The 13,529-nt window shown below is 40.4% G+C and overlaps 1 protein-coding gene across 7 annotated transcripts in view; it reads right to left on the bottom strand.

Annotated features, from left to right (window-relative positions):
• The window catches only part of wdfy3 (WD repeat and FYVE domain containing 3), a 101,243-nt gene that overhangs the window by 47,482 nt on the left and 40,232 nt on the right, over nt 1–13,529 (bottom strand). For all 7 annotated transcript variants that reach the window (XM_066712076.1, XM_066712078.1, XM_066712080.1 and 4 more), the window contains exons 10-16: nt 13,401–13,502; nt 8,172–8,365; nt 5,415–5,872; nt 3,805–3,985; nt 2,756–2,970; nt 2,249–2,361; nt 521–755 (exon numbers count right to left, since the gene is read on the bottom strand). In XM_066712076.1, coding sequence (XP_066568173.1) covers nt 521–755; nt 2,249–2,361; nt 2,756–2,970; nt 3,805–3,985; nt 5,415–5,872; nt 8,172–8,365; nt 13,401–13,502 — 1,498 coding nt within the window. The remainder of the gene's footprint in view (nt 1–520; nt 756–2,248; nt 2,362–2,755; nt 2,971–3,804; nt 3,986–5,414; nt 5,873–8,171; nt 8,366–13,400; nt 13,503–13,529) is intronic.

The raw sequence follows: 13,529 nt of genomic DNA, 5'->3' as shown, positions 1-13,529 counted from the left end.
TCCCATTTCCCAGTCCTGTAGTCTCCCTGATGTTTTATGTCAGCATGCTATAAAACCCTTTACGAGGGGCAGGCAGATTGCCTCCTTTTATGTTGACTCCCCCTAGAGCTGTGTGCCCTGTATCAATGCAATACATGTTGCACTACAGAGAAATTCACCACAAAAATCCCAACCGAGGTTCAGTGTGGTTTCAATTTCTCACCTTACCCACAGGAGCACAGCTGTGAAATCACATCAAAGAAGGTTAAAAGTATATCTTAAAATAAAATGGAAACCAATAAAGTTTTTGCTGGAGTGGTTTTCACTCTAAGCTCTTATCCACCCACTCCGGAAATTGTACTGTTTTTGTCAACAACAGTGACACCCCTATCTAAACCGCCACCAAAAATATAAAATCACATAAAAATAGTGTTCAAAAAAAAAAAAAAAAAAAAAAAAAATTTCTTATGCAATGGGTGTTTAACTTCTCTTTTCCTTGCACTTGAGCTTTATTTGGTTTTGGTAAGAAAGGCCCGCTCACCCAAACCCTTCAAGAGACGTGTCAAACTCGACAAAGGCCGGGGTGACTGACGAGCCGTGGAGTCTGATATCGTGGGGGGTTGTCATGGAGACCAGGCACTTCACTCTGGTCAAAGGCACTGTGCTTCCTTCTGCCGATCTAACCAGACTCCGGCTTATCCTGTACTGACTGTTATCTTCGTTCACAGTGAACACACTGTCGGGGCCAAATCCCTCCATTGACATCGTCATGCTGCCTGGAAGACAGAGAAAATACATGATATGCCAAGCAAAACCTTCAAAAGTACGCAGTGTTCATGCAGTGGGGGAACACAGGCAGTTCCTACTAAATTTGGGAGCGATTCTGTGGTTTACCCTACTTTTATGTGGTTCCCCTTTAAGAAGTAATAAATTCCAAATAGTGACAGCTGAATGTGTGTACGTGTGATTCAAACAGTTATGAGGAATCAATATGTCCCTTACTGTACCTTAGGTCTTTATATGTCAGATACTTTTTAATTTGAAAAAGTAATTCTTGAATAACACATTGAAACTAACCTCATATTTCAATCTCCATATTTTTAACTTTTTTAACAATTTATATTTTTGTACACTTCAGCACGCCTTCACATTATCATTATGGAATCTGCTGTTATCCATCTGCACCCCCCGCAGCAACTGGTACAGACATACTGAAAAATGTAACAGTTATTGAGGAAGTGAATTCAATGGCGATTATAAATACATTTAAACAGCACCATGATTCTTAGGGGATGTTGCTCCCCAGTGCACATATATTAAACCTACTGTAACTATATTAAACCCAAAGGCTGCATACGGACAGGGGAATTGGGTGTTATTCAGCCTATCTGTGCTGCAGGCACATGTCGAAGGGTTTGTGGAAGTGAGAAAATTACAGAGCTTAAGATGCTGGAAAAAGCCTGCTGTGAGGTTCATGGGTGAAAAATAAATAATTCAGTGCATGAAACAAAGGCAGAAGCGTGTGTTTTTATGCATAATACATTCATATTCATATTCTAACAACATGGTGTGTGTGTGTGTTTGTGTGTATTTTTCTTTGATCTGCTCTGTTTTAAAAATTCCCAGTCATGGGAGAACTAAATCAACTGCGCCTCCCGCCTATCTGACATGTGCATAGTCATATCCTAACTGCCACAAATCTTGTCACATGGTAGTACGTTATTGTTATTGTAAGCCAACAAAATGCAAAAATCAGGCAATGACTTCCAGCAACACACAGCCACCTATTCTTGGATCTCTTTTGAGAAAAATGCCTTCAAGCACGTCTGATCCCTTGGAGTGAAGATATAATTAACTCAGCTCTCCCACTTCACTTAAATACTTTCAGTTTCCAAATTTGTAGTTTGACACGAAAAGCAAATTGAAACCCAGAGTTGGTGCCGAGACTCCTTTCCATTATAGGTGTTATTTGCCATGGTTATTGTTGATAGCTATAGGTTTAAAATAGTTATCAATGATAGTTATCAGTAATATATTTTTCCATTTATTAACTTTTCCCTTCTAATGGAAGAAATAATGAACTTGCATTTAATTAAATAAATAAACCGTGCAGCACAGAACTGTTGGGTGAAAACCTAAAACATGGACTCTGGGGAGAGAAGAAATACAAATAAAATACAAATAAAACACCAGTTACAGTAACTGAGCAAGTGCAGTCGATCTTTATTTGTCAATGAAATAAACAACACAAAAGCAATCTTTCACTTACTTCTCATTTCAGCCTCGTAACTCAGAGAGCTTGGTTTGTGAACCCGGTACTGTTTCAAAAGCTTCTTGTCCCATGCCCCACAATTCAATGGATTTCCCAAGCGGAGAAACTCCCTAGATAATGACAAGACAAAGAAAAGACTATTTGGATTTCTCGTATTATTCAGAAAACCATCTGTGGGAATAACTGGAAAACTAGCCACTTTATTGATTATATCAGCTAATTACCGTCCATCTATGGTTTTCTGAATGTAAAGATTCATAGTTCATAGTGCATGAGTCACTCAACATTTGGGTAGAAGATGTATAAATTAAAGCCCAAATGAAAGTGAATACTGAACATTAATCCCAAATCCAAAACACAGTACTTGATGTCAGGTTTGCATTGGCTTTCTACCCAAAGGAAGTCACATAAGAGCATTTGGAAATGTGCAGTTGTCAGGTTTATTTCAGGTCTTAATTAAAAGGTTAAAGAGGTGACAGAAAAGTGTCCCAACTGAAGGCCTACCTCAGGACCATGGGCTGCAGGGCCTGCGATGCCAGCCTCTCAAACATCCTCTGCAGAGGGGGGTGGAGGGGGTGGTCTTCGTCTGCCAGGGCACAGCTGCAGCGCTGAAGGAGCCGCGAGTGGAGGCCTGCCTCACACATGATCTGCTGGTTCCTCTCCGTGTGGACCAGCAGCTGCAAGATGTTCGCCACAGCCAGCTGGAGGTCCAGAGCGTGCTGGGGGGACAATATTGGAACAAGGGGACAAGCCATCAGTTTGGGGTTCTTTTGAGTTAACACAGATGGAGGGTCAAGAAGCAAATTACAATCCATCTTCAGTTCTTTATTGATTTGTTTATTAAACATACAGAATTTTGGTCACGCTTTATTACAAAAGTCAATTATCTTTCTCACAAGCAGGCTCTAAATATATTAATACAAACATTAAAAAAGTGAGTTAGCAGTATGTATCTGTTCATGGTATTGTCCAATTGTTAATACATGTATTAACTGACAGTTAAAAGTAAAAACAAAATCTGTTCATAAACCTAAAATCTGTTTCTTGGAATCAAATACTAAATAAACTACCTGTACATTTACAATAATCAAAGAATATACACATGTATGTATACAACAATACAGATATTTATACATTACTTGACTTATCTATTAATACATGACCTTTACAAACTGTTGTGTTGCCCAATTTTAAACGAAACGGCTCTTTAAAATTGGAATCCTAACAAGTAGGACTAAACACCAGGATTTCCGTCAGAGTTTCATGTTAATTCCACTGTGACTCGTGCGATCTCTGGAAGTATTTAAAGCAGAACACAGGGGACAATTTCAGTGACAGGTTGGCTTGCTACCCAGCCTTCTGCCATCTGCTGCACTTCTACACTATGTTCTACCAGTGTAACATCATCGTCATTTACAGAGTCAGCACCTTACTATAGCAGTGACTATGACTATGAAGACCCCAGGAGCAGCTCCAGATGCTCATGGTTTTAGACTGGATTGTTCACTGGATGCACATTTATTTAGTTCTACATTTATGTGTTCCTGTCTTACCTCAGGCTGTGTCTCGGAGCTGACAGAGGCCAGGAGGTCGAGCATGGCCAAGCCGGCTCCAGGGTGAATGACCACCACATCTGAGGAGTGGAGTGAGGAGTTTCCTGTGTGCAGTTTCAGGTCAGTGACAGCCTTCACTGGCAGGGATGGGGTTGGGACACAGCTTCCATGGTAGCCATGTCTGTGGGAGTCAGAGGTCATAGACTTACCCAAGGGGAAGCGAGCAGGTATTCAAGTTACAACACAAACCAGTAACCATTCTCAAAAAACAACACAAAGTGTGTGTTTGGTATTTCCACAACTTTTATTTCACAACTGAGTTGTGATTTCTCCGTTTTCCAATCAAATCACCAAAACCTATGGAAATTGTAATGCATGCATATGCCTGTTTCAGTCAACCGTTCAGTGGATTTAAAAGTTAAAGCCGATATTAACAACCGGGACAGATTTTGATGTAGCGGCTCAGAAAAGGTGAGCATATCAAACTGTTCAGGTCACGTACTTAACATTTTCCAGGATCAGAATCGGTGAAATGGTCTAATAGGTGAAGACTGCCTTGTTGGCAGGGTTCCATGAAGTTATTAATCATTAAGACTTGCCTTCCCATGTGACCAGAATCTGTTTACTTTTGTTAAAATAGTGGTCCTCTGCATTATTCTGTAAGAATGGCCTAAAATTCTGAAGAATTCTGATTAGCTAAACAGCCCTAAAAGAAACCACACCTTTCATTTAAGTGCATGTGAAATAAAAACAATACAATAAAATAATTATCATAAACAGACTTGGTTCAGAGAGATTAACATTCATCATATAACACCCAAGCAGTTTTAAACAAAATACTTCATAGTATAGCAGATTGGGAACCAGTGGTGCCAATATAGGGTTACCAAAAAAAAGGAGAACAACACAATTATCAGCACAAAAATTCAACTGGCAGCCTTGGGGAACGACAAAGTAGCTGCATTAGCTTGTGTTAGCTGACAACAGAGACAGACAGAAAGAAAGGGACAACTGGAGAAACTGAAAGGGCGAATGGAAGTACAGAAAAAGGGGTTTGACCTGAACAGAAAAGAAAACTGCAGTGGAGCAGTACCTCTTTCTGGAGAGAGCTGGTGTGCCCCAAGGAGAGGGCAGGGAGGTCTCGTGTGTCAGGCACGGAGGCACCTGCTCAGCACGACTAGAGACATAACACAGCAGAAGACAGCCAGGCAACGAGAAAGGTTAAGAGAAGAGGAAGAAGAAGAAGAAAAAACAAACAGGTAGGGAGCTTGTTAGTGTCAGCAGTACAGAACAGCGCTCTGAGCTGGATATAAATGCACACACATCAACAGGAGAGAACATCAGAGCAGATGCATGCTTTGGTCACCACACAGACACACACTATAAAGGTAACACCCCAGGAGGAAAATAATTAAATAACAAGAGTTGAGGGAGTTCTGAACCAGGAAAGAAAAGAGGCCAAGTTCCAAATGAATCCCTACTGACCAGCTGTCTGCTCCTCCAAACAAAATCGACTTTTCAGGTTTATTCAAAAACCAATTAACTATCAAACCTGAGCACTATTTACCAGTTAGTGTTGACAGTACCACGACTGCCCACAAAAAGCTTACCTGTCAAAGGAGTCAGTGGCCATTTTGTACAGGTATATGAAGAGCTTGCTGCAGTGCTTCAGCGTGGGACACACACTGTCCACGGCGATCAGGTCGTCCTCCAGCAGTCTCTGAAAAGGCTGCGCATTGGATGGGAAGAAGCTCGTCGGGACGACCTTCTTGGAGTCGGAGAAGCAGCCCAGCAGCCTCACGGCGTCCGCCAGCTTCTCATACTGGATCTCCGTGCGGAAGAAGTGCGAGTTGGCGGGTTCGTAGCGCATGGCGGCCGTCAGGGTGCAGAAGACGGTGTGCAGGAGCTCGAACACCTGGTTCTGGTTGACCTTCTCCCAGCCGTTCTTGGGCGGGGAGCACAGAGATCTCTCCATGGCCACCAGAAGAGACGTGACATAGACGAACCCGCCCACCTTGCGGAACACCGTCCTGGTGCGATGGCTCTCTCTCAGCACCGCGAGGAGGGCCTGAGGCAGAACGAGGATTACACACACGATTTTGTTTCGTCGTCTTCCTTTATTTAAACTTGAATAGGTTTCTTTTTATAGACCTGTTCAATCATTAGAAACTGCTGTAGTATTGACTTAGCATTCTCAAGGGGCCCTGTGGAAAGAGGCTCTTTGCTGCATTCACATTGAAGAGGACACAAAAACCCTCTGTCAATGGCTGACTACTCCAGGGGGTCAATTGGGACTGTTTGTGGAAGAAGCAAATCACAACTTTATTTGCCTTGTGTCCTTAATGCAGAATGGGAAATGATGATATATGAAATTAAACTCTCAGTGTCTTCAAAGCCAAACGAACCACAAACATGGAGTTTCACATTATATAATACTAACGATTAACACCAATTAAGGCAATGAGACCTCCAGGTGTTCATAAAGCATATAAGTGGCAGTAAAGTAAAGGGGATTATCAGAAGGCTCCAGGCTTGTACTATCTTTGTTTATCCCATATATTCATAGCCATAGTGGATGTCTTCACAAAGCTTATTTATTTTAGCAGTATATTGCTGAGAACGGCTCTGAAACTGGTAAAAGCCAGAAGAAATGTAAAAGTTGTTAATGCATTCCAGCATCACTGTAACTTGTATTATTGTTTTAATTGGCTAACATAGAACAAAATAAAAGATTTGTTAAGAATGCAGGATTTCTGTATCCAGACATGCAACGGCTGACAGTTTATCTAGCAGATGATGTTTGTTGTGTTTTTTCCTTGTGGCACTACACTGAATAAATGTTCAGTATCTGGTAACCATGGCTTTGTCTGCTTTACTCTGAATACAACAAAGTGCCAATCTTCACTTTTACAGGAACTACTGGGAAAAGCATAGTGTGCATTCGAGAACAAGGCTGTGATTTTACATAAAAGAAAAAGATGTGCCTTTCAGGCAGTCATGTTTCTCTACAACAAAAATCTTATGCATTTGTATTCAGATTCACAAGCAGGGCCCTTAAATAAAAAGGTTAGATTTTAATTGAGGGCTGAGATGCAGTCGATACTGTGACAGTTCCCCGTAGCAATGGATGTGCTCCACACTCTTAATATTAACATTTAGATGACCACAAGATTAACATGTTGTACTGCTACTACACGCCGATACAAAAGGATAGACATTTGGCACTTGGGCTTTCTTAAGGGACTTTTGCAGTGTATACAATCTGTGCCAGTTATTTACACACAGTGAAAATGGCAGAAATATTTTGTGTTTCATTATCCAAAGCATAATTTAGAGGGGTCTCGGACAAAACAAATCATCTTAATGTCTATAAATAAACTGTAATTTACTGGATGGGGGAAGCCTGGTCTTCTTTTATCTTTGCTTTTTAGTGCTTCTAGACTTAATACATTTAATTTTAATGCGGTTTCTTAAAAAATGTGAGTCAAATGTGAAAACTTAATTAGCCAAAAGAAAACTGACCAAGATAAAATTAATTCAGACTTGGGAAAAAAGGGAACCAGGGTCTTCTTAGGAAACTTGTTTGACTTTATCTTCATCAACAAACAAAGCTCCTCAATCTGAGTGATCAAGAAAACATTCACTTCATGGGGGTAATTTTTTGTTAATGCATGATGTGTTATTCCTCGGTCAAATATTCACTTGTTTGAATTAGGTTATAGCAATTAATCGGATTTCTGCATTTTAGCGATGCATACTTAAAAACACACTGTGGGCTGGATTCACAGACCTACATTAGCACTCATCTTGGACAACTCAATGTCATTTTAGGTAGGGTTGACCAAGACTGGTGTTAACCGAGGTCTGTGAAACTAGCTCAACATGTTTAATCCAGTGATGGACTTTTAGATAAGGAAAGATTAAGCTGATAAATAAAACATATCCACATGTTCACTACAGCATACAAACATAATGAGCTGTCATATAAAAATCCATCTGCTTCCCCTTGGCCACAGAGACTCCTTACTGCTGCAGCTGTAGATCATTTATAATCTCGAAGCTACAATGGATCATATCTAAAACAACATTCACAAACCGAAGGGTGTTTCCTTAGGATGCCCCCTGTTTGCTAAGTTACAAACAAATAATAATAAAATGGTTAGCATATTTCATTTAGAATAGTTTTTCCACAAACAGTTGTAGTCAAACTCTTATGGCCCTCGCGTTTATACCTGACATTTGGGAAACGTTGGCTTATAAACCATGTTTCTCTAGACCTGAATGACTGTTGCTTGGTTGCATAAATATGAACAGGAAATAGGTTGGGGGTGGGGTGTGCACAGGGCACATGCAGCCGGCTCACTCACCCTTAGGATGTCGGTTTTGAGCTGCAGCTCAGTGGACGGGGCGGAGTGCATGAGCCCCAGGAGTGTCCCCATGTCGTCATCACCGCTAGGGGACAGCACGAGCTGCTGGATAATCATCAGCGCGTGCTCTCTGCACTGAGGGTACCTCACGATGTTGTGGACACACCTGGCACCCCCAAACTCCCGAAATACACCTGAAAATGCAAGAGTAGAGAGCTGGTTCCATAAAAGCAAAGACAGAGCTGCTAAACGGCAGGGAGAGACAAGCCCGGTGCTTGCAGAGACCCAATCTAGCAGGAGTTATAGGCTGCCCTTCCATTGAAAGGATGAACACAGTTCAGGAGGGACTGTGAAAATCGAAGAAGTGTTGGGGTAGCATTATATATCAGAAATGACACTGAGGCAGAAGAACTCAAATTAGATCCTAATAATGAAACCGAATGTTTGTGGGTTACATTTTTGAATAAACGATCCGGAGGATTAGTGGTAGGAGTGTGTTACAGACCACCCAATTCAGATATTCAGAAAAATGTTGCATTGTACAGTCAGTGTAATCAGGACTGCATGTAGCAAGGATGTGGCTGTTATAAGGGGGATTTCAATTTCCCAAACAACAACTGGGAAAGTCCAGTTGGACTACAAAAGCAGAAATAGAAATGGTTGAGATGGTAAACGACTGCTTTCTAATTTGTCAGGGACCCTACCAGAGAGCACACATGCATTTACATGATCTTTTCAAATGACCAAGATAGAGTCAGAAGGACACTAGTTAGAGAACCAATGGCAAACTGTGATCACAATATGGTTAGTTTTGAGGAATACTTTCAAAAAACAAGGACCAAGACCAAGCCCTGGATAAGGGCGTCTGCCAATAAATAAAAATAATAATAATAATAATAATAATTATTATTATTATTATTATTATTATTAATATTATTATTAGTAAAACAATGGTCTACAATTTTAGAAAGCAAACCTTGAAGGTATGAGGCGGCACTTAGAAGAGATAGACTGGAGCAAACTGGATACAGATTCAGTAGAAAATGGAGGGTTACATTTCAAGAATATACTATTTGAAGCCCAGGAGAAATTTGTACCAAAACGTTGCAAACTGAGGACCAAAACACAGTGGCCAAAATGGTTTAGTAGAAGTAATCAAAAAAATATAAAGAGAATTAAAATGTTGTATAGCGCATACAAAAGGGATGGAGACGAAACAAAATACAAAGAATATCTAGAACTCGAAAAATATGTTAAAAAGCGACCAGGAAAGCAAAGATGGAAATAGTAAGAAACATAATGAATGGAAGACTATGGGAGGAATAGAACTAGTAACAGATGAGAAAGACCTAGGAGTCTATGTTGACTCCTCACTCTCCCCATCCAAACAATGTGGGGAAGCAATAAAAAAAAAAGGCAAACACAATGTTAGGGTATATTGTCAAAAGTGTAAAATTTAAAACGAGGGCAGTAATGTTAAAACTGTACAATGCACTAGTTAGACCTCATCTGGATACTGAGTACAGCTCTGGGCTCCACACATCAAGAAAGATATCGCTGCTCTAGAGGCAGTTCAGAGGAGAGCAACCAAACTTATTCCAGGTCTGAAGGGAATGTCCTACTGAGAGACTGAGGAACTGAACCTTCTCACCCTGGAACAGAGGGGACTACGTGGGGACTTGATTCAAGTCTTCAAAATCATGAAAGGCATCGACCAAATCAAACCAGAGGAGCTTTTCCAGATCAGCAGGGACACACGGGGACACAAATGGAAATTGGGCTTCAAGGCATTCAAGACAGAAAACAGGAGACACTTCTTCACACAATCTGTGTTACAATCTGAACAAACTCCCCAGCAATGTGGTTCAAGCTGAAATTTTGGGAACATTTTAAAATAGACTGGATAGGATCACCAAACGAGCACGATGGGTCAAATGGCCTCCTGTCGTTTGTAAATTTTCTTATGTTCTAATTGGCAATTTATACAGTAATTAAGCAGGTTTTTGGTAAATTAATTCTGTAGTTTAGAGATGTAGAACAAACACCTACAATATCCTTCGCACTCAAGGAAGGGGCTTTACTCAGCTGAACACGTAACTTGTTAATCTCATCTTTAGCTAATCTTAGTGTCGATCTAAAGAGCCCTATAAAACTAACTAGATTGGGATTCCCTAGGACCAGGATTAGACATCTCTGCTATTTACAATTCTTACCAATACAGATAGTCTTTCACTAACAGTACAAATAACTGCTAAGCTTCTTTACGGTTCCATATGGTGCCATGTGTTTAGAAGCTTTGCGAAGAGTGACGGGATTTACCTTGCAGCATCAACAACAGAGTTAAGCAATATCAATAACATCCCATATCACACCCCCAGCCCTAGCAGCTTACAGTGCACAGGCTTCAAGTTCCTGGGCATATTAGTATTTTTTCTTTATTGCAGATGCACAGATATACCAGCTAGAGTAAACTAAATCTTTGGACCATGAAAGACAACAAAATAAAAGCAATTATAGTTTCATTTATTTAACTCCACCTGTATTTTCTTTATACATGTTTAGGGTAAGTGTTATATAAAATTCTCTCTTTTTTTTTGGTTGCCAGTTCTTGTATAGTATTAAATCAGCAACTGGATAGACTTTATATTGTCAAAAACAAAAAAGTAATCATGATTTTCCGTTTTCCTTTTTTTTTTTTACAATTCAAATGTATGTGATCCATTTGAAGAAAGGGAAAAGCACCACCTTTGGCATAGGAAAAAAGCTCTTGTTGATGTTTTCAAAAGACATTTACCATCATTTAAAATGTTCCAAGTAGAAAAGCTTCAAAATCAAACCATTTATCTGCAGAATTCCAGAATCTGTTCTAGCACTTTCCACTGGAATCCAACAGCTGGCATATTTCATTAAGTATAACAGAAACACTACTAAGATTATGGGAATCCAATCATTTAGTAATCCCTGAAATGAAAATGAATTAACTTTAATCCAAGAAGTTAAATGTTGCCTCGACTGTCACTTAATTTACAGTTTCCAAATTTGTTTTTGCTGAGGTTTAAATTAACATTAGTATTTTGTGCTTGTATATACACTCACCTAAAGGATTATTAGGAACACCTGTTCAATTTCTCATTAATGCAATTATCTAATCAACCAATCACATGGCAGTTGCTTCAATGCATTTAGGGGTGTGGTCCTGGTCAAGACAATCTCCTGAACTCCAAACTGAATGACTGAATGGGAAAGAAAGGTGATTTAAGCAATTTTGAGCATGGCATGGTTGTTGGTGCCAGACGGGCCGGTCTGAGTATTTCACAATCTGCTCAGTTACTGGGATTTTCACGCACAACCATTTCTAGGGTTTACAAAGAATGGTGTGAAAAGGGAAAAACATCCAGTATGCGGCAGTCCTGTGGGCGAAAATGCCTTGTTGATGCTAGAGGTCAGAGGAGAATGGGCCGACTGATTCAAGCTGATAGAAGAGCAACTTTGACTGAAATAACCACTCGTTACAACCGAGGTATGCAGCAAAGCATTTGTGAAGCCACAACACGTACAACCTTGAGGCGGATGGGCTACAACAGCAGAAGACCCCACCGGGTACCACTCATCTCCACTACAAATAGGAAAAAGAGGCTACAATTTGCACAAGCTCACCAAAATTGGACAGTTGAAGACTGGAAAAATGTTGCCTGGTCTGATGAGTCTCGATTTCTGTTGAGACATTCAGATGGTAGAGTCACAATTTGGCGTAAACAGAATGAGAACATGGATCCATCATGCCTTGTTACCACTGTGCAGGCTGGTGGTGGTGGTGCAATGGTGTGGGGGATGTTTTCTTGGCACACTTTAGGCCCCTTAGTGCCAATTGGGCATCGTTTAAATGCCACGGCCTACCTGAGCATTGTTTCTGACCATGTCCATCCCTTTATGACCACCATGTACCCATCCTCTGATGGCTACTTCCAGCAGGATAATGCACCATGTCACAAAGGTCAAATAATTTCAAACTGGTTTCTTGAACATGACAATGAGTTCACTGTACTAAACTGGCCCCCACAGTCACCAAGTCTCAACCCAATAGAGCATCTTTGGGATGTGGTGGAACGGGAGCTTCGTGCCCTGGATGTGCATCCCACAAATCTCCATCAACTGCAAGATGCTATCATATCAATATGGGCCAACATTTCTAAAGAATGCTTTCAGCACCTTGTTGAATCAATGCCACATAGAATTAAGGCGAAAGGGGGTCAAACACAGTATTAGTATGGTGTTCCTAATAATCCTTTAGGTGAGTGTATACGCGTGTTTATACAAGACCACACACCTCAGGTTTAATAAGGCTATACGGTTATGTAATTACATATAAACTTGGTTTTCTTCTTTCTATCAGTTACAGAGCATGCATTTGTAACCAGGTATCTGAAGCTCCTCAAGCAAACAGCAATTGCAAAGGGGTTTTATTGTTCCACTCTGCTTGTCAATCTGCCATATCTTCAAACTACAGACATATAACATCTGTTATCTGGTATTGGTCAGACCCTAATAAAAACCTATTCCTTCACAGCACACAGTGAATGTGATAATACTCCTTAATGGCCATTTACTATCAGCCCACTGCTCCCTCGCTAGAACATGGACCCATCAATATTAGAATGTACATTTTTATTGGGGTTTAACATTCTGTATGAATTAAATCTAAAAATATCCACTGACAGTATGACTGTGTTATGAATCTTTACACCACATAGTAATGTTGACACCCAACAGAAAAGGTTGTTTACTACATTAAACAATTGATCTCCTGCTGCTGAAAATCTGTGATTAAATGTGACACTATAAACTAAACTAGTTTATGCATGATCCCCATTGAATATCCAGCATTTCTGTGCACTTTGGAGCAAATGCAATTAATGTGGCCTGATCCCAAGATTGAACCAAAAAAGAGAGAGTAACTTACAGCTACTGAACTGTTAGAAAGTTCTAGCAAGACTGCCCTGCACATTTAGTGCAAAACGCATTAAAACAATTAACTGAAAATATCGATGGCAACGCTGCAGAAAACTGCCTCCCATCCAAACTAGTGTGAACCTCAAGAAAAGTAATTAACTGCTTTGAGCCAAATTAAGCACGTTAAAGTACATCGCCATCAGAGCCAGTGTCAATGAAACCCTCATGTAACTTTTCACCATCCAACCACAACTGCAGATAAAACCAGTCAATAATTACCTGCGTTTGTGTTTGAACCCTGGAGAAGAACCGTTAGTGTCTCCATGACCAGCCAGGCCAGCTGCTTTTGTTCCTCCATCAAACTGTTATTTTTGGAATCACCTGAGAAAAGGACGAGAGCAGCAGACC

The sequence above is a fragment of the Amia ocellicauda genome, chromosome 8, assembly GCF_036373705.1.
Source record: "Amia ocellicauda isolate fAmiCal2 chromosome 8, fAmiCal2.hap1, whole genome shotgun sequence".
Taxonomy (NCBI): Eukaryota; Metazoa; Chordata; class Actinopteri; order Amiiformes; family Amiidae; genus Amia; species Amia ocellicauda.
Note: the sequence above shows the minus strand (reverse complement) of the source record. Positions and strands in the feature narration are given on the sequence as shown.